Source organism: Musa acuminata, chromosome BXJ2-6, assembly GCF_036884655.1.
Source record: "Musa acuminata AAA Group cultivar baxijiao chromosome BXJ2-6, Cavendish_Baxijiao_AAA, whole genome shotgun sequence".
Taxonomy (NCBI): Eukaryota; Viridiplantae; Streptophyta; class Magnoliopsida; order Zingiberales; family Musaceae; genus Musa; species Musa acuminata.
In genome coordinates, this window is record NC_088343.1 from 19,351,691 (window position 1) to 19,372,866 (window position 21,176).

Below are 21,176 nucleotides of genomic sequence, written 5' to 3' on the forward strand. Positions count from 1 at the left end.
ATTAGTCTGTGCAGTTTGCACCTCTTTTGTCCTCTTTTTTTGTTTTTTTTTGCTGAGAGTATGTATAGATCTTGGAACGAAGGATATTATAATGTGTGAAAACCAACCGAAAAACTGATATGAGAGTGCTAACAAGTTGCTCAGCAGTTGTGCCACCTCTGGCCTCTCTTTTATTTGCATTTCAGGAGGGAAAATTAGAATGAGGAAAGCTTTCGCTGATCATTTGCTACTAGTGATCGATGGGGATGTCAAATCCAAGGGTATCTGGTGCTGAAGGAGTAGGCAACCGCCACTTATTGTATGACACTACTTTCTATCTTTTTTTTCTTTGCCTTCTTCATTATGATGTTTTTTCTCATACATGACAAAAAGTAGTACCACGAGCTTCATGAGTTAAACAACACTGCTTTATGATGATTTATGCACCTCCATTTTTGTTGTATATATGTGGATACTAATTGCAATATTTCATCTCATTTCTTTTACTTATCTGTATGTGAGAAGGCATACTCTGAAGTCGGTTCACAACAATGGTTTAGCTGCAGAAGATGTCATCGAGGCAGTTTGGAATATCTGTCACTTCCCACCTTTGGCAGGGCTCCATGAGGTCAATAAATTGCAATCAGCTTCACACGTGAGAAAGATTAATTCCCAAAATTATTTTCTTTTCCTCTTAATATTGCAATCAGCTTCACATGTGAGAATATCTTTTCCTTTTTCCTGACAAATAAGGCCTGATGCAGCTTACCATTTATACAGGAATTTCTTCCTTTATAAATGGTCATTTTATGGCAGAAAAATTGTTTTTTGTTTCTTGTCTATTTGTTCCTACCCAGTTTACAGGTGGTGTCTGAAAGAAGAACCAACATGCATATGATATTTCATATAATCTTTAATCTTTAATCGAGTCGAGAAAACAGTCTCAAGGCTGTGGACACTGACCTGGGAGTCTCGGAGTACACCTTTTTTTTGTTCTTATCAAATAGATGTACTGATTTAGTTGATTCACATGGAATCCTTAAATGCACATTTACACAAAACCTAATCAGCAAGCTCACCCTTGATATACATACAAGATGTGAATTTGCTTTAAAGAAAGGGGTCGTCGATAATTCATATGAAGTCGGATTCAAAGTCCTTCCTTGATGTTCTTAATAGGAAAATTCACAATTTTGTGGAATTTATGCACTTCAGCAAGATAATCAAATTACTTACTAATTGGTTGACAAATTATGTCAAATCTCACCAAGTTGAATGGATGTAGAGAGAAGATTGACGAAAGAAAAAAAACACTTATTCCAAGGTGGACTAGTGGAGAATTGGAAATAATAAGCCTGCACACACCTTCAGCATGCTCGTGCAACCAATTCTTGGTTTGTGGCTTAATTCTATTGAAGAAAACACAATGGCAAAAAGACCACTACGCTACACTTTCACTGATACATCCACCCAAGATTTTGCTCTCGTATGAGAATGTCTCAGATTTCTATCTCTAAGAACATCTCAAAGACTAGTTTTGTCTTGTGGAATACTTGCTTTTATGACACTAAATTGCAGTTAAAGTAACAACAGTACATGCCGAGACAAAGACCGGTTTACAACAATATAGACAGTCAACATTGTTGCTTACAGTTCCTTGCAAATTTATACACAAAAAATGGCATGCTGACTTAATTTAGCTTTAGCTACAAGGTCATTCAACTCAGACTTGTTCAAATATGTAGAACAAACAGATTTCTTGTCACTTTTTGATGCATTTAGTCTGGGGAAACTTGTACAAATGACTATGTAATGAATTGACAACATCGGAATTAGGTTGACTATTCATACAACATACCATGTATGTAGCAAACAAAGGGTTCCCTTCATCATTGTATCAATGCTGCTGTAGAACTTTGCATGAGGAGAATCAGCTTTGATTGTGTCGGCACTTTGTCTTTGCATTTCAATGCATGCCTTTGAAGACAGGATTGGTTCTACATATGCTTGCTCCATACTCATCATACTCTGCTTTTGTGTGGCAAGCCTGCACAACCAAACAAGCTTTCATATAAAATCTTACAAAAAAAAAAAATATATATATATATATATATATATACATATATATATATATATGTATATATATGTATATATATATATGTATGTATATATATGTATATATATATATGTATATATATATGTATATATATATATGTATATATATATATATATATATATGTATATATATATACATATATATATATAAGCAAATAAGATAAATAAGAAAAATACCAGGCATGGTAATTGTCTGATTTTTTAATGTTCTATCATTGAGTAATAAAACTTCTAGTCGAGTGGCTCGTAAGGTTCTGTTGATGATTAGTGCCTATTAAGTCACTAATAGTTAAAAATAGTTATAACAAATGACATACTAGGCATCTATTAAAAATAGTTACCATGCAGGAACATTATAAACTTCAAAATTTTTCATGACTTATGCTAGAATTGATTGATTTGTCCCACGTATACCAACAAATGACACATAAGCAACATTTGAACAGCGATCTTTTGATATATTTGACAAGTGCAACAAAAAAGAGTATGTCATATTAAATAAGAGAAAAATACTTTTAACTTATTTTAGCTAGCTGGAATTTTAAAAAAATATAAATTTATAAAATGGATAGAGTAGTACCCTATAAAATTCAGGAGTAGAGGCCAGTATAGAACCTCCAAACCAAACTGCAAATCGCTGGATAGGATGACTGACGACATTAACTTGAATAGGTTGTGACTGAAGCCACAAAGATAAAGCAGTAAGTGCCAAGCATATGTATTTGAATGAGAATCTAAAGAGAACTTACTTTTACATCTCCATCAAGTCGAGCAGCAGATGCCACAATCCTTGCATCCACAATCTTCTTTAAATCTCGTTGCAATCTCCTGTGGAAGTCCTTAAACATAGTTGATCCTCCAGATAGTACTATATTCTGAGGCAAATAATAAACTTTGAATTATGGGAAGTGAAATTTTAAGTTTTTAGCAGCAATAAGATCAATCCAACCTTATACAAAGCTCTCCTGGTGTCAATTGGTGATGACTGAATGCATTTGTCAATAACAACAGGTAAAGGAGTAATAAAATCACTACCATAAATCTCAGGATGGAAAAAGATCTGCAAAATAAAGGAAAACATTGGACAACAATGCTGTAGGATAAACAGTACTAAAACGATAAAAAGAATAAACAATAATAATAACTTGAAAAAGTATCTATCTGTTAAACAAGAATGATAAGCTTGTAACAAACTGGCAAGATTGCGTTCTTAGCATTCTCATCAAGAAATTTACTAATTTTTCCACAAATTAATATAAAAAATGTGAAAACAAGTGGAAATCCATTAAAAATGGAAAAAAAGACATAATTACTCAATAATCAATCATGATCTAAATGACCATAAATTAGCGTCAGCATATAACTGTAAAACATTCATTGTGCACATGGTCATCCATGAGCTGGCTTATCGATTAACAAAAGAAAACTAGCAGTGCTGGAGAAATAACAATAATCAGAATCATTTTTATATTTTTAAAGTAGAAGCCAAATGAAGAATTGTACATCTATCCAAGCTAAATAATGTTATTGGATACAGTGATTGCAAGTATTTTAGGTGCTCCTGTATCATAACTAACCAGGAACAAATCAGAGCAACCAAACATTTTATGGCAGCATACATCAACCCCCCAAAAAGATACTGACTTCTTATAGATATTTATACCCATAGTTACTGATTTCCCACTGCAGAATGGAAGGGAGAGTAATATAACTGATGTACAGTATGTTGTGACGTTTTATCAAAGCTTCAGATTTTTTTCTAGTTGTCTATTGTTCTACAAAAGTGTGATAAATCTGAAACTGTCCTAACTTTGGAAAGCCTCACCATAACAGAAGTCAAAGAATACCCTACCAAGCAATAATTACCAGAATAAACACTATAACACAAAGCAATCTGACTTCATGAGAGAAATTTTAAGGTAGGTCCAATTACTAGGACTCTGTTATGAGCTTGTGCTGAGGACCCGACATCCGGTTATACTGCAAGAACTAAGTGTCAAGCATTATGACATAATGTCATCGCTAATAAGCTTAAAAGCATAAGCTATGCTGAAAACACAATTTCTTTTCCCATTTGGAATTCCTCGACTGAAATTTGAATGATTTTCTATGCTGCCAATTTCTTCAACCTGAGAGCAGATCTGAAAACCATAATGCTTTAACAGTGTTCTCCTAACTCTTATATAGATGTCATGTAAGATCCATGTTTCTGCTAAACAGCGTGTCATAAATATTCAGAACAGGGTAATAAAAGGAAAATAGCTAATAAGCATAATTTTTTATGGTCAATTTGTAGTGGTGAAGATTTTCTCATTAAATCATCATTTGAAAGAATATGTCATCAATTTGGAATTTGCACATCAACAATCTCATACCTGCAATTTGCCAATGGAAAGGCTGACGAAAACAAGTAGCAGGCAATCATGGTAGAAACGGTGATAGGGTATAATTTATGGAAATAGAGAATAATTTGATGAAGAGAGATTTGATCAATATCAATGGCATAGCCTCCAATTCTTGGACATAATAACTTCCAACGGAAGCCAAAACAGATGCTATATTACAATCATATGGTAGCTAAGCTGTCAAGAAAACATGGTAAATGGTACTCCACTATCATTTGTTGCAAAAATGATTCTGGTGTTTGAGAAGGTGCTTTGTCATGATTGCCAAACTGATGCTGATCCAGTGATTGCAAAAGGCGCTCGGGCGCTCGCCTAGGCGCTCGGGCGAGGCGAGGCGAGGCCCGAGCGCCTCGCTAATGTCCCAGGCGGCGCGCTTCAATCAGGCGCCGCCTAGGCGCTCGCTCGAGCCCAGGCGCTGGGCGCTTCGGGCGAGCGCCTGGGTAAACCGAACCAGAATTTTAGGTCTGGTTCGGTCCTGGTTCGGTTGTTAGTTGGTTCAATCGAACCAACTAAACCGATATAACCCCAACCCTAGCCCTAACCCACCACTAACCTGCTGCCGCTGCCGATCCCGATCCCGATCTCGTCGCTCGTTGTCGCTGCTCCCGCTGCCGCTGTCGCTGCTCGCGCCTCCCGCGAGCCCTCCCGCGAGCCTTCCCGCTGCTCGCGCCTCCCGCGAGCCCTCTCGCTGCTCGCGCCTCCTGCGAGCCCTCCTACTGCTCGCGCCTCCCGCGAGCCCTCTCGCTGCTCGCGTCTCCTGCGAGCCCTCCCGCTGCCCGCGCCTCCCTCGAGCCCTCCCGCTGCTCACGCCTCCCGCGAGCCCTCCCGCTGCTCGCGCCTCCCGCGAGCCCTCTCGCCTCCTGCGAGCCCTCCCGCGAGCCTTCCCGCTGCTCGCGCCTCCCTCGAGGCCTCCCGCTGCTCGCGCCTTCCGCTCCCTTTCCCTTTCCCGCTGCTACTGCCGCCGCTCGCCGCTGCTGCCGCCGCTCGCCGCCGCTGCTGCCGCCACTGCTGCCGTCGCTCGCCGTCGCTCGCCGCTGCTTCCTCGTTTCTCCGTCAGCAAGTTTATACTGTTAATGTGATTATATTTATTAATTATATTATACATTTTTATATTTTTATTTAAAATTTTAAATAATTATATTTATTAATTATATTTTATATTTTTATATTTTAGCGCCTCGCTTCGCTCGGGCGAGCGCCTAGCGCCTCGGGCGTTTTTGGACCTTGGCGCCTTTTGGCGCCTAGCGCTTTTTAAATCACTGTGCTGATCAAATTTCAAAGTTCCTAATTATTTTCTTATTCATCATACTTAAGTGTAAATGTCCGCTATCATTTGTCCCTGATTCTGGTGTTTGAGAAGCTGCTAAAATGCATCCCCCTAGTCTCATATTCTATTTTTGGTCAAGAGTACTTGCTCAAAACTCTTTCTGATTCCAACAAAAGAGGAAGAATAATAGGATGTAAAAGGCTATCATACAAGTAAGATAGCTATTCATTAATACACAAACAGTGCAGACACATGCAGGCACACAATCATTTTGTAAACTATAAATTGCATGCAACAATCTGACACAACTAGTCTTATAAAGATATATATTGAACAATAGCCATTAGTGATCTTTTCTCCTTGAATTTCATCATGTTTCCTTTCTAAAGTACACACACACACACAGAAGACTAACCTACACCAGCCTAAAAACAAATGTGTTTCCAAGATGAACCATACTGATTTATTTATTTTCAAAAAAATAAAATGGTACCTTGCATTCTTAAAAAGATTGACACTTGTATGTGACAGAAATTACTTCATAAAAGAAGTACAATCTTGGACTAATTAAAATAGTTAAATTGAAATGCGTACCTCAGGACCAAGAAAGCGCTCATATCCAATGTCACAGGTATATGATGCCCCAGTCTTTGGTTTAACTCCAGCCCATTGCTTAGTGTACTTGCCAGGCAACCTGTCATGTTTATTGAACTCCTGAGAAAATACAACATAATTATCAGCTAATAACAAGAAAAAAGCTAATAATAATAATAATTCTTATCACTAAAGATTATTATGTAGTTTTTCCGCAACATGTATGTTACTATTGAATAGGAATCTCCATGTAGCAACTGTTTTGATGATGTTTTTCTTTATACAAAATCCTTACTACTCAAAGCAATCGTTTCAGGCTCTACCATACCAGTTGAGATTTTTCACACAGCAACAATTATTTTGTCATGCTTCATGAGTATATTTCATCTTAAATGATTAAAAAACTCACAAATTTTTTCTAATATTAAAATTATATAAAACTGACAGAATACTTGGACATAGATGACAAATATCTACCTGATATAAATATTTTATAATCCAATTATTAGTAAAACCATAAAGTTAAACAAGATGTTCGGACTTAGTTTATAGATCATTTAGTCAAAAGTTAAGGAGACAGCAACTCAAAAACTATGACTGAGACACAGATATACAAAGGCTAAGAAATAAGGTATGCAACAGTTTCATGAAAAAATACGTCTAATATATATATCACGAAAATTTAGCACATGTCAGCAAATTTTCGTTATTTCCCAACAAATGCATTATGGTTTTCAGATGTATGCAACAAGATAGCTTACAGAATAGGTGCCATGTTATGGGACCAAATATTTATCAAAGAACTTTCATCGTCATTTTATGCAAAGTACATACTACAGAATTTTGACTGCAGTATCCTATCTTATATTAAAATGAAGACATAATAACCCTAGTTGTTGTTAGTCACTTGTGTTTGTAATGACCCAAATAGTCTCACATGGTTGGATTGTTTGATAATGCTTGACAGGCTTCGCTATTAGTAATTTGGGATCAAACATTTTGAGCCCTTCTATCCAAGATATTAGGTGAATTGACCTATTCGCAAGAACTAATACCCAATGGGTTCATCTAGGGTTGCCACATGAAAAACCTTCATCTCAATTTTTTTTCTTTCCATTTCCTTATCTTTCTGTTACAATCCTCAAACGGCCTGCTGCAGCACCATATATAATGTTAATATTGTTACCACTAAATAATACCACACAATGCCATGAATATTGATGCAGGGTACATTGAAAAATCCTGAACCTGCAATTTGGCTTTAAGAAGTATAGAACATCTTTATCAGTTGCATATAACCAAAGAATCCTACACATATGAATGTAAGACAGTATCAGCCATTTGCCACTGGGGGTAATCTAGTTATTATACAAGACCAATAAATGAATTTCAGCTCTGTTATCATATATAACATAGATGGAACAGGATTTGCAATTATAGTTGGAAACAAGCTTAAGATGTAACTGCTTGCAATGTTTAATTTTAAGTGGAAAAGTACAAAACGAAAAACTTCAAGTATAAGAATGATCAGTGGTTCGCTGGCAGTTGTGACGATAGGTTTCACGGTTTCGTTTGATGTCAATTTGAAGGCTTAACACCTGTCATGCTTTAAGCTCTGCCACCAATATACATGTTTCCAGACATCATTATAATGACACTGACATACTGATCTCCAAGAGCTATATACATATGTCACAAGTTAAATTTCGGTAATAACATTAAGACACAAAAACTATTTGGTGAAATTTAATGTAATACCTTGAACCAATGCTGGTGCAGTAACTTAAACCATATACAGAAAAGTTAAAATCATGCACCATCCAGGAAGAGAAATGAGACGATAGAAATATGTTATCTATGTTTCCACAGAAACATGTCACAACATTAATTACCTTTACAATGTCTGAGCATGTGTAGCAATACATTTCTTTGACCTTTCTTGCTACTTCCAAAGAGTCTTCAGGTGGTACATGTTCTCCTCTTTCCTGTGTGAATGGTAGAAATATTTATAACAAATATATAATAGAAGATTAAAAACCAATGCAATTCACTGAAACAAGAAACGACATGATTATCAGATCCTAAAAAATTAATTACAACCAAGATAGTTCATTCTAAAAATAGCTTGCTAAAAAGGAAACATTGACATATCATGCATTGATATGTAAAAAAGAATATAAATTCAGATGCCTAATCAACAGAATCAGAGCGTGAATGCTAACATTTTTTATGTATAGAGGAGAAAAAGCTCTAGACTATAAACTAACCAAATTGCTGGAATAAGATACATTAAGGGTTTTAGCTGCCTAAAATGACAGCATCTTGAACTAGATTAAATGCTTGGCAAAAATTTTAGTAACAAGGATTATAATTTCAGGTACCAAACTTGTACTGGTCGTTGGCCAGACTGGTGCAGACCAGCTACAAACTGGCATATAACTTCGTATAATATTTACAGAGAAAATGAAAATGAATCAGGGAAAAAGCAATGATCAACCTACTTCCATTTTTATATTTGAGAGGATGCTGCATATTAAAAAAACTTTTAATTTTATCATCCCTTTAAGATTCTCATCCACTCTCCTTCCTATAACAATTCACATTAAATGATAAACTAGTTCCTGTGCTCATAATAGATACATTTTCAAGCCTTGAGACGGAAGATAACCAGGGAATAAGAGCCGTGAAATGTCTCATAAGCTTACAAGGTCAGTAGGCACCCCTCATTCTCTCATCTCCTCTCCGGTAATTAATGGCTGAAGATAACTCAAGAAAATAATGCTTAGGCATTGTTTTTGACATCATCTTCACACATGCATTTCACTTCACAATCTTATTAAGCATTTCCCAAGGCTATTAACAAGAAAATTTGGATTAAAATCGACAAAGTCAGTTGAATGTGAAACTTGCCAATGAAAGAAATTGATTAAGTCTCACAGCAGAGAGATTAGTAAATATGAACAAAAAAAACTATAAAGCACAGAATACCCCGAAAAACCATCAGAAGAATTTGGCATCTATGTTGTCATGGGGTATAACATTGCATAAAAGAAGCCTGCTTTAGAAGAGGAGGGTGTGATAAGATTTGAAGACCAGCAAGAGCATCTTTGACAAAGCAACATCGGGAAGAAACAAGAATATGCTGACAAAACAATTTTACTTTTCTGTGATGTTTATTTCAACAATAAATTAGATAAATAAATGTTGGTGTGAGATCATGGCATTTTGAAAGAAATATAAACCCAATTCCAAGGTAAGTTAACCAACCAAACATGATTATAGTATCATCAAGAACAACAGAATGGATATTGTTAAGATTAGAACAATTAATCATTGTTACTCCATTTGTATTACCTATCATTGTTCTATTATTTCACCTCCAGATATCATTTAACTTCACTGGACATACCTCAGTCACTTATTCTAAAGTCAGCATATGGGATTGATTCATGTACCAGAGTTCTAATTTTTTAAGAGATATTGCAGTTTATACTGTTCACTTCCCTGATGCTCATAATTGTATCGTATTTTATGCCTTCTGTGGTGTGGTCACCAAAACGATACTGACTCTTAACATTGAGATTGAGGTACTTCTCGAAACTGTTTCTCAATAAGCTTATTTTCCTCTTTCTATTGTAAACCATTTTCACCTAGACTAGGTAGTGAGCATTCAGATTAAAATCATTTTGACATAATTGGCTATTTTGTGTAGAAGTAACTCTGTCAAAATTTTCTATCTAGCTTAAAATAGAATGGATGTAATGTCAACCAAGGAAGTAACTCTGTAAATATTTTCTATCTAGCTTAAAATAAAAGGAATGGCAATGTAAACCAAGCATTGCCATATTACAGCCAGGTAGTAAACAAATTAGGGCATGTAACTTCAACATTTTTTTCTCAATACATATGAATTGACGAGAATGAGAGTGTTTCACTTGATTTCAATATATGACTAGGATGAGAATAAATCAAATCAAATATTTTCTTCAATATTTGAAGGATGATAAAAAGATTTTGATGGAATTAGTTGCATGTGATGACTGGAAGTAGGTTTCATTTGTTTGAACAACCAAAATCGATGTAATATAAAGGGAAAGAAAAGTTTTAACTGGGAGCCTTCTACCTTCATAAGCTGCTGAATAAATTGAGTAACATCCTTGCCTGCAATAGGAATTGATTTGATGCTACTTCCTATCACATAACCATCAGCAACTGGAACTACATGAGTAGCACCATCTCCAACATCAACAACAACCCCTGTCATTTCATACTGAAAAATCGCAGGTCAACTTAAAACAAATAAGAGTAATGCTGTATTGGTCAACCCAAAATTTGCTACAAGACAAGTGAGTTCTGTGAGAAAAACTGGCATCATACCACAAACAAACTTACTAGATCCATCACTAGTCAAAACGAAAGTTAGAAAAAGGATAAGATGTTGAAAAATGGTCCAGATACAGATGACCAGCTACATTTGTCATAAGCTTCATTAAGAATCTACAAAGAAAGATGCTAGAGTAATCACCTATATCTTGGTTGAGTGAATAATTGGTTCATTTAGAAAGATGAACGGTTGAGTTCCAGAAGAAACTTCATGCTTCTAAACCAGTAATATATAAAATATCCTTTTATTGTAATGCTCAAGAAGCAGGCTAATTGATATGCTAGATTTAATATGTATAGTCTTCTTCTTCGATCTTTGTTGGTGTTTCTCCCAGCATGGCACCCATAGTTGCAGTAATCTTATCCAAATGTAAATATTCAATCATATCCCTCATAACATGAAACCGGGGGAGGGGATAAAATGCAGAATGGATTTCGAAAGAAAAAACCGACAATACAATTGTACTTGCTGAAATGAGTTTTTAGGATAGAAAATGAACGAACTCACGAAGAAAAGTCGACAGTACAATTGTATTTGTTGGAATGAGTTTTCCGGATAAAAAAGGAGCGCACTCACGAAAAAACTTTGATAAAAACAAAAAATAGCTCACCACCAAGTTTAAAATCACAAAGGGATACAAAAAAATCACCACCCCAAGGATAATAAACAAGGATACAAAACTAAAAGCAAAAGACTCACTACTCAAGGATGCATCCAAGAGATACAGAGTTTAAGAGAGCACTCCAAGAGAGCTTCTGCCAATATCATCAGTTTCTAAAACCTTTTTAACCCTAGAACACTAAAATAAATACTAGTGCATGAAACAACCCTTCATGCATAAGAAATTACGAGATTTAAGTGTCTTACAACTGGTAACTAACTCCTTTAATGCGTTCCTTAGCTATAAAGAAAAGCATCTTGAAACAGCTTTAACTTTATGTAGGGAATATGCTTATGAGCTATCATAATTGAGTGGGCTGAGTTGAAAACTATGAGGCAACATTATAAGCTGAAAAATATACTATAGCATCAGCAAGGTCCATATGAGCAAATTATAGCAAATTAGACACTCCGATGTTAATCTCCCTTGGTTGAAAAAGACTTAAATCAGCCACATTAAATGTTGGGGACACACCGTAATCTTCATGTAGCTCAATCTCAAAAGCATTTCTGCCAATTCTCTTAAGCACCTTGAATGGACCATCAGCCTTCGGTTTCAATTTTCTAAATTTGCTTGGTGGAAACCTCTCCTTCCTTAGATGAATCCAAACCAAATCACCTGCATCAAACTCCACATGTTTTCTGTGTTTATTGGCAGCTTGTATGTACCTCTCATTTTGCTTCTTAATGGTTGCTTTAACATCCTCATGTAGCTTCTTTATCTGCTTAGCTCTTTCATCAGCATCTCCACTAAATTGCTTAGTTGTCGAATGAGAGACCAAGTCTAAAGGACCAGTAGGATTAGCATCATAAACAATCTCAAAAGGACTCTTGCCAATGCTATGATACATGGAACGATTGTAGGCAAACTCAATTTGTGGAAGAATGAAACCTCATTGCTTAATGTTCTAAACAACATAGCTTCTAAGTAAGTTTCTCAAGCTTTTGTTCATTACTTCAGTTTGCCCATCGGTTTGTGGATGATGCGAGCTATTGAAATTCAAAGAAGTATCCAGCTTCCTCTAAAGATTTCTCCAAAAATGACTAAGAAATTTAGAGTCTCGATCAGATACCATAGTTCTTGGAATACCATACATTAACAATCTCCTTAAAATACAAATCAGCAATAAGAGATGCATCATTTAATTTATTGTAGGGAACAAAGTAAGACATTTTTGAAAATTTATCAACAACAACCATGATAGAATCCTTGTTCCTTTAAGTTCTTGGCAGTCCCAAAACAAAATCAAGACTCACTTCCTCCCATGGAGCATTTGGTACTGGCAATGGAGTGTACAAACTAGAATTTTGACTTCTTATTTTTGCCAAATGACACACTCGGTATTGTTTTACATGTCTCCATATCTCTGAACATCTTAGGCCAATAGAAATTTGATTGAACAAGAGCTAGAGTCTTATCCCTATCGAAATGTCCTCCCAAAACATCACCATGAGCTTCAACTAGAATTACTTGTCTCAAAGAACAAGATGGAACACACAAGGCATTAGCTCGAAAAAGAAAACCATTTTGCTTTGATCCATCATGATTCCATTTTTCGAAACAACATATCCCAAAAACACTACACTATGAGTAAAAAAATCATACTTTTTCATACTAGCATAAAGCTTTTGTTATCAAAATAAAAAATATCTCTTTAAGATGAATCATATGCTCCTCTTCGGTCTTGCTGTACACCAATATATCATCAAAGTAAACCACAACAAAAGTTCCAATACATGGTTTAAGTATGTGATTCATGAATCTCATGAAAGTGCTAGGAGCATTAGATAGTCTAAATGACATAACCAACCATTCATATAAGCCTTCTCTAGTTTTAAATGTTGTTTTCCACTCATCTCCGGGCCTCATTCTTATTTGGTGATAGTCATTCCTCAAATCAATTTTAGAGAAAATATAAGCACCACACAATTGATCAAGTAAATCATCTAACCTTAGAATGGGAAAACAATAATCCATTGTGATTTTGTTGATGGTGCAGCTGTCCACACACATTCTCCAAGAACCATCTTTCTTAGGCACCAACAAAGCTGGAACCGCACAATGACTCATGCTCTCGCGAATTAACCCCTTTTTCACCAACTCATCCACTTGCCTTTAAAGTTCTTCATGCTCCTTGGGACTCATTCTGTATGCTGCCTTATTAGGTAGAATCACCCCCGGAATAAGATCAATGTGATGTTAGATGTCACTCAAAGGTGGAAGATCATGTGGAATCTCTTCCAGTACAATATCTTGAAACTCTTCCAGGATTAGTTTCATGATTACTGGTGCCTCCTTGTGTTGTTCATTCGCCTCTACTACTACTAGAGCCATAACATAACCACCCTTGTCTAATTCACCCTTGAATTCACCATAAGACATAAAAGCACTAACCTCCTTTTTTTGGTGCACTGATTCCAGAATGTTGTAAAGGAGCCAAAATAAACTTCTTTTCGTTCACCTTAAAAAAATAAGTATGTTTATAGTCATCATACAACACCCTTCTATCATAATGCCATGGTCTTCCCAACAGCAAATGACAAGCATCCATAGGAGCAACATCACACTATATTTCGTCTTTATAATACTTGCCATTAGAAAATGAAACTAAACATCTTTCAGTTACCTTGATATCATTTCCTTTTTGCAGCCAACATAATTGATAAGGACGTGGATGAGGGATTGTATCCAACTTTAGCTTCTGCACTATCTCCAAAGCTGCCACTATCAATAATTACCAAGCACACCTTGCCAAAAGAAGTGCATTTAGTGTGAAACATGTTCTTTCTAACCAAACTTTCATCCTCGGCCACATAGGACACTTGTAAGCTACGTTGCAACACCATAGACAAACCATGATCAGCATAAGTAATCTCTTTCTCATCATCATCGTATTTTGGTTCGTCGTCGGCTTCATCTTCTCCTCTATCACTATGATCTTCAACCAAAGTTATAATTCTCCTATTTGGACAATCTGAAGCAATATGTCCAAAACCATGACATTTGAAGCATTTTCGGCCACTTGGCATAGAAGAATTATGTGTTTGTTTGCTGCCAGCAGGTCCTTCACCCTTGTCTTGCACCTTCGATATCACCTTGCTTTGGACAGTAAGCTTGGAACTTCCTCCTTTTATATAGCCTTCTTTTGAATCGTACTAAGAACTCTTTTCAAACTTCTGTTGCTTTTCAACTTTTAATACCAACTTGTTCACATCATTTAAAGATCAATATGGCTGCGGTTGAACAACTTTAGCTCTCTTTTCATTTTCTCCCATGTCACAATTTTACTCTTCCCCTCATATTCTCTTTGTTTTTTCAGATTTTCCCACCAAAAAAATGCATTCCATCTGATTTTAAGTGACACAAGTTTTATGTCAAGCCCCCTCACCATACCAAAATATTAGATCGGCTCTAATACCAAATGTCATGACCCGAGCCTGATAGGCTAATTGGTATATTAACTTCGTTTGGTCTAAACCACTAACCAAAATGCATAAGTTGAAGTTTATAATAGTACACTTATCAGACCCTTATAAGTCAATCTTAATCTTGCTCACTTCCGATGTGGGACTAATCAGGGGTGTTACATTTTACCTTCTTTTGTTCTGGTGGTTCGTGAAAATCGAAAATTCTTTCTACTGTATTAAGCCAATCGATAAAGTCATCAACATTTATTTTACCTTCAAACTCTGGAATCTCCAATCTTGGGTTATATTTATTCTGCCACTCGTCTTGAACTCTATGTCTTATCCGAAATCTTCTCAACTCCCTTAGAAGAGGAGGTGTATCGTCATCAGAAGTAAACTCTTGGACATCACTTTCATGCTGGTTGTTTCTACTTCGAAGTTCTTCAATTATTTCTTTTTTTTCTTGTAGACTACGCAACAATCTTCATAGCTGCAGCCTTAATGACTCAATCTCATCTTTATGACAACTACCTTCGTCAACTATATCTTTTCTATTCTGCTTTGTCATGATCTCTAGCCTTCAGCTCGAACACCAAACTGATACCGGGGGGGGTAAAATGCAGAATGGATTTTGAAAGAAAAAATCGACAGTACAGTTGTACTTGCTGGAATTAGTTTTTCGGATAGAAAATTAACGAACTCACGAAGAAAAATCGATAGTACAATTATATTTGTTGGAATGAGTTTTTCGGATAGAAAAGGAGCGAACTCACGAAAAAACTTTGATAAAAACGAAAAATAGCTCACCATCAAGTTTAAAATCACAAAAGGATACAAAAAAATCACCACCCCAAGGATAATAAACAAGAATATAGACTAAAAGCAAAAGACTCACCACTCAATAACGCATCCAAGAGATACAGAGTTTAAGAGAGCACTCTAAAAGAGCTTATGCCAATATCATCTGTTTCTAAAACCTTTCTAACCCTAGAACACCAAAATAAATACTAGTGCATGAAATAACCCTTCATGCATAGGGAATTACAAGATTTAAGTGTCTTACAACTGGTAACTAACTTCTTTAATGCGTTCCTTAGCCATGAAGAAAAATATTTTGAAACAGCTTTAACTTTGTGTAGAGAATATACTCATAAGCTGTCATAATTGAGTGGGTTGAGTTGAAAATTATGAGGCAACATTGTGGACTGAAAAATATACCATAGCATCAGCAAGGTCCATATGAGCAGATTGTAGCAAATTAGGCATTCCCGTGTCACAACAACACTCATTAGTGGTGCTACAATGTTCTCTATCTTCACTACTAATTTCTTTGAAAGTTAGGCGGACACGAAACACATGACAACAAAGGAAGATTTATAGTCAAATTTTAATTCATCCAACTAATAAAGCAGCATTTGTGTATGCCTAAACAATTGAGAAGGTTCTTGAAAATGGAAGAATAATAGTTTTTACAGTGGACAAGTTCATCTTTAAGGCAAGAATTTGCAAAATTTAGAAAATAAATAAACGAACCACCATATCACTAACCAGACATGTTTTGAACTAACAAAATGCACAAATATATCATGAACAGTAACAAAGTGCAACACAATGCATGAGGCTCTTAATGTTCGGGATTTTCAGAGAATTAAGTGTATGCAACCATGCAACTCTGCATATATCTTATTAACACAATATCGGCTCAAAAGGCAAGCAACTGTTCTTAGGAGTTAGAACATCTATATGACAAGTGCCAATAGTCCATGCTAACTAGCACTTATATTTCGTTGACCAAACGCAGGCTAATAAAAGAAAAGGAAACGGGTGTGAACTGCAGAGTATGATGTACTCTGTGCCTGTGGACACACGTCCAATGAACCTGAATAGCACATTCAAGCATAAACAAGTGCATGTTCCTCATGTCTATGTATCATGCCCTGATTTCAGAAAACTACTTATACGATGTGCACTGAGAACTGCAACATGAAAACTTGCTTCATGAAGTTATTGATAACCAGAAAACTATATACATATTAGCAAATTTTGATATCATTAGTTCCTAAATTGGAGATGAGAAACTGAATTTGAATGGTACCTTGTACAATGAGCACTTCAAGAGCATTAATAAGATAATATATATAATTTTCAACAATCAAGCATGACATGTAGATTAGATATAACCTTTGAAGTAGTGTATCCAGCAGCAAGGGCAAGGACAGGTTGAACAGCTATATACAATCCAGGAACATTAAACGTCTCAAACATGATTTCTCCAGTATATTCACGGTTCTCAGGGGCAGTAAGTGGGCTCTCAGTTAGAAGAAAATAATGATCTTCTGGGTCACAGCGCAAGTAATTGAAGATACATTGTTGCCAAAATCTTTCCATTGCATCCCAATTCTCCACCTGTAAAAGGGCATTATAAACCCAAGGCAACTATGGGAGTACATAAACATGAATGCTACTTCTTAATGATGTGTTTACCTGACCATTCCGAATTGGGTAACTAAGATTGTATGCCGTACTAAACCGAGAACGCATTAAAGCTTCTTCCCCAATTAAAAAATCAAGATCGGCCATTACACTTGCATTATGCTGTGCTAGCCAATTTCCCTTAGCAGAGCTCCTTGATTGATTTGAAAAAGACTCATTGACAGCAACTACAGTAGGTATGATGAAGCAAGGTTCAACATTGCCAGCATATCCCATCTTGGTATACCTAAGCATAAAACATTTGGGCCAGTGAAGAAAGTAAAATAACAATAATAGGTAGCTCACCTCATAAAAATATAACTACTAACAGTAAGTCTGAGTAGATGAGCATGAAGATGGCAATCCCCTCAGAGTCATAAATATTTCACGTAAAGATCCATCTAGTGAGATTTTAATCAGCAAAATTTTAGTTTGTCCGTTCACATTTTAGAATATCACACACATCAATCATAGTGGGTTTACACTGACGCACAAGAACACCGTTTACCATATGGTTTAGTTCGGTATTAGGTCAAGCAACCTGCAACCCAGCAAAACAATAGAAGGATAGAAAGAAAGAAACACCTTGAAAGCTAGAATTTCAAAGCTTTTAGAGTTGGTTTTTCATTGTTCAAAGAGATAATGAGAGCCAAAAGTCCGCTCTGGGACACAAGTATGTTCAAATCATTAAGGCTTAAAGAAAGATGATATTTTATTTAGTCTGATCAACTTGAATATGAATTTGTCTCCTATTTCTACAGTGTTAGCCGGCTCGTCGAACCATTAGAAGGCAGTAAGAAGATAGTTTCTGTTGCAGTGTTCTGAGTCTCTGTTGTACTCTTAACTTTGCTCAAAACATATGAGCATCTAAAGCATATGATTTTGTTGGCCTTGTGTTAAATGCACAAACCCTTACTAATCGCAAACAACTTATCAATATGATACCAAAGTCCTTAGAAGAGCAGTACTGTGTCACAGAATACCTTATCCATCAAGACATTGAATAATCAAGTTAGCAGACCTTTAAACATACATAATGTCAATCCCTATAAGGTGCTAATCTCATGATAACATATTCACCATGCTTGCAGCTAGTTAACAGTCAGGGTCACAGGTAAAAAATAGAAAGCTACATATTCACTGGTCTACTAGTCAAACAGGTCTGATATTTAGCTTGAGATTCTGACTAAATTCTTAGGTTGCTGGATTAAGTAGTTTCAACTTTAGGCTTCAATATTGCTGCTGATAGGGTTTCAGGCCAAACTCTAGGAGTCAATTTAACATCCCACTCTAGCATAACAATAATAAGGAAATGTCTTATGTAGCTTCTTCTACTGCAATTGATTCATCAGGGAAGAAAGTGATCACATAGCGAACTCTACATCTCTTTCTAGCCCTAAAATGCATCTACGTTTGACACAAAACTTCTGACTCTAAGCTGAACTTCCCAACAAACCTTCAAATCAATTTCGCAGCTTTTCTGTATAATTGAAGGAAAAAAAAGAACCATGAGCACATGATTCATATTGTCATCGTGAAGAACATTGGTATGTCTTGTTGTAGCTTTGTGCTTCTATTGCAATCGATTTATCAGAGACGAAAGAAATCACTTTGCAGATTCTTTATCTTTACTCTAACCCAATGATGCATCTACATTTGACATAATTGATTATAGCTTTCAACGTTTTCAACTCTTGAGTTCACAAAATCACAACCGTGGAATCACAAAGCACCGGAAAGAAATCTAACACCAGCACGTCAAACGCGTACCCGGTGCCGTTGTCGATGACCACCGCGGGCCGAGAAGCAGCGTCCATCGGGGAACCGGGAGCAGGGATCCGCTGGCGAGATCCGAGCAGGGGTCATGGCAGTGGTGCCATGGCAGCGGCGACTTGGATCCGAAGCAAGCTTGCCTTGGAGCAGGATGACGACAACTTGGATCCGAAGCAAGCTTGTCGTGGCACCCACACAACGAAGCGGATCCCGAGATCTGGGAGGGGCGTGACGTACGGCGCTGCCGCTTGCTTGCCTTCTTCCTCCTGCAGGCGTAGCTGCCTCCGGAACTACTGATTGGTTTGCTGCGGAATCGCAGATGAAGACATCACCGCCCCCACCGACGCCGACGCCGACGCCTTCGGGTCGATTCCACAGCTTTCTTGGTTGTTGACTCTGTCTCTCTCTCCCTCCCTTGCGTCTCTTTTTGTCTCTTCCCTCTTCCTGTCGATCGAAACGGGCAGTAGTGACAGCTAACAAATCTCGATCAAATTGCCACATTTATTTTCGGATTCAATGGTAGAATAATGTTACGAGGCGTTGACTTGATTTTGGGAACCGGATGGGCCACGTTTCTAATCATAACTTAATTCTGCTCGAATTAAGTTAATAGTTTTTTTTTTTTTTGTTCTTCTGAGGAAAATTGGGGACATGTGAATTCTCATGTAACATATCATTTTAATTGGAATTATTTCTTTTGGTGTTATTTAAAACTGTTGGATGCAAAAGATAAAACTACTAGTCCACGTAAATAATTGATCGATCTTCTTTCGGACTTGTGTTGGCAAGTGTAATTGTTCCAGCCATGCTTGTTTCTCTGAGATGTTGAATAGTAATAATTAAATTTGTATTCATTCGAGGTTTTCACTTCTGTATGAACTTTTTCCCCCTAAATTTTCTGCATTTTCTCGAGATCGATATTTTGAATTGTTGAAAAAATAGCTCTTATATATTTATTTGGAAATTAATTGCTCCAATTGTCGGGAAAAAACAGCTGTGATGTTGGAACACATACCAAGACAATTTATATTATTCACCATTGTATTTCTTTCTAATATATCTTGACATTTGATAAGGACCATTTGATCGGTCGGTCGGTCGGTCGGTCGGTCGGTCGGTCGGTCATTGTATAGCTCATAGGCTCGCGAGGAATTATTCGTTTTGGGCGATGGGCGTACCCGTATGGTTTTGCCCTTTCGGAGCATGTGAGCTCTAAAAGGCGTCTCTATGATGACCAGAGAGGAACCTCTGTTGTCTGACCCCTCTAGGGGTTTTTATCTTCCCCTCAAGGGGATCGATCGTACTTGGGTTGTTTATTACCATCGATGCTGTACTCGGTTTAGCATCGTCCCGGTCTTTGCGGGTCGGGGGGCACTCTGCGGGTGCCGTTCCAGCATTTCGGAATGGCGTTGGGAGCGGCCGACGCCGTCCTGGCCTTTGCAGGACGGCATGGTATTTGGCGGGCACCATCCCGGCCTCTTATTGGGCGGCACTATATTCGATCGACGTCGTCCTGATGTTTGCGGGACGACGTTGTGATTACAGTGCCCGAGTCACGCCACTTGGCCGCATTAGTCATGCTATGCCCGAATCATGTCACTTGGCCACATCAGTCATATAGTGCCTAAGTCACGTCGCTCGGCCGCATCAGTCATACAATCCCCGAGTCCTGCCGGCCGCATTAGTCCTATAGTGCCCGAGTCACGCCACTCGACCGCATCAGTCATGTTACGCCCGAATCGTGCCACTCGGCCGCATCAGTCATTATAACATCCCCCATTTTTGAAAATTTAGTAAATGCTTGTTGATAAATATGAGGATTATTTAATAATTTTTTATATTAAATGATATTATATTAGAAGTTTATGGCTAGGGACCTAAATGTGAATATTAAAATTTTGATATGATTTATGAAAGATTCAGATTTAAGTTAAAGAAAAGAAAATAGTGGACATGTGTACTAGCTAACCTAATGGTGCCACCTATGTTTATTCTATGGATTATAGAATATATGGAAATGACTTGAACATTTTCTCAATGACACATCTTAGGAACCTACCATTATTCATGACCACATCAGCACTTAGGACAGCACGCCTCAGTCAACACAAATCCTGCA

General features: G+C 37.0%; 1 protein-coding gene across 1 annotated transcript; it reads right to left on the minus strand.

The window, feature by feature from the left end:
- Window positions 1-1,576: 1,576 nt before the first annotated feature.
- Window positions 1,577-19,536, minus strand: LOC135615173 (actin-related protein 3-like). The gene is made up of 10 exons (XM_065113324.1): window positions 19,055-19,536; window positions 17,297-17,531; window positions 16,994-17,218; window positions 10,484-10,630; window positions 8,253-8,345; window positions 6,361-6,480; window positions 3,044-3,154; window positions 2,844-2,969; window positions 2,675-2,773; window positions 1,577-2,026 (listed from the first exon to the last, which is right to left on the minus strand). Exons 1-10 carry the CDS (start codon window positions 19,099-19,101, stop codon window positions 1,946-1,948), a joined length of 1,284 nt encoding a protein of 427 aa, XP_064969396.1. The 5' UTR covers window positions 19,102-19,536; the 3' UTR covers window positions 1,577-1,945.
- Between the last annotated feature and the right edge of the window lie 1,640 nt (window positions 19,537-21,176).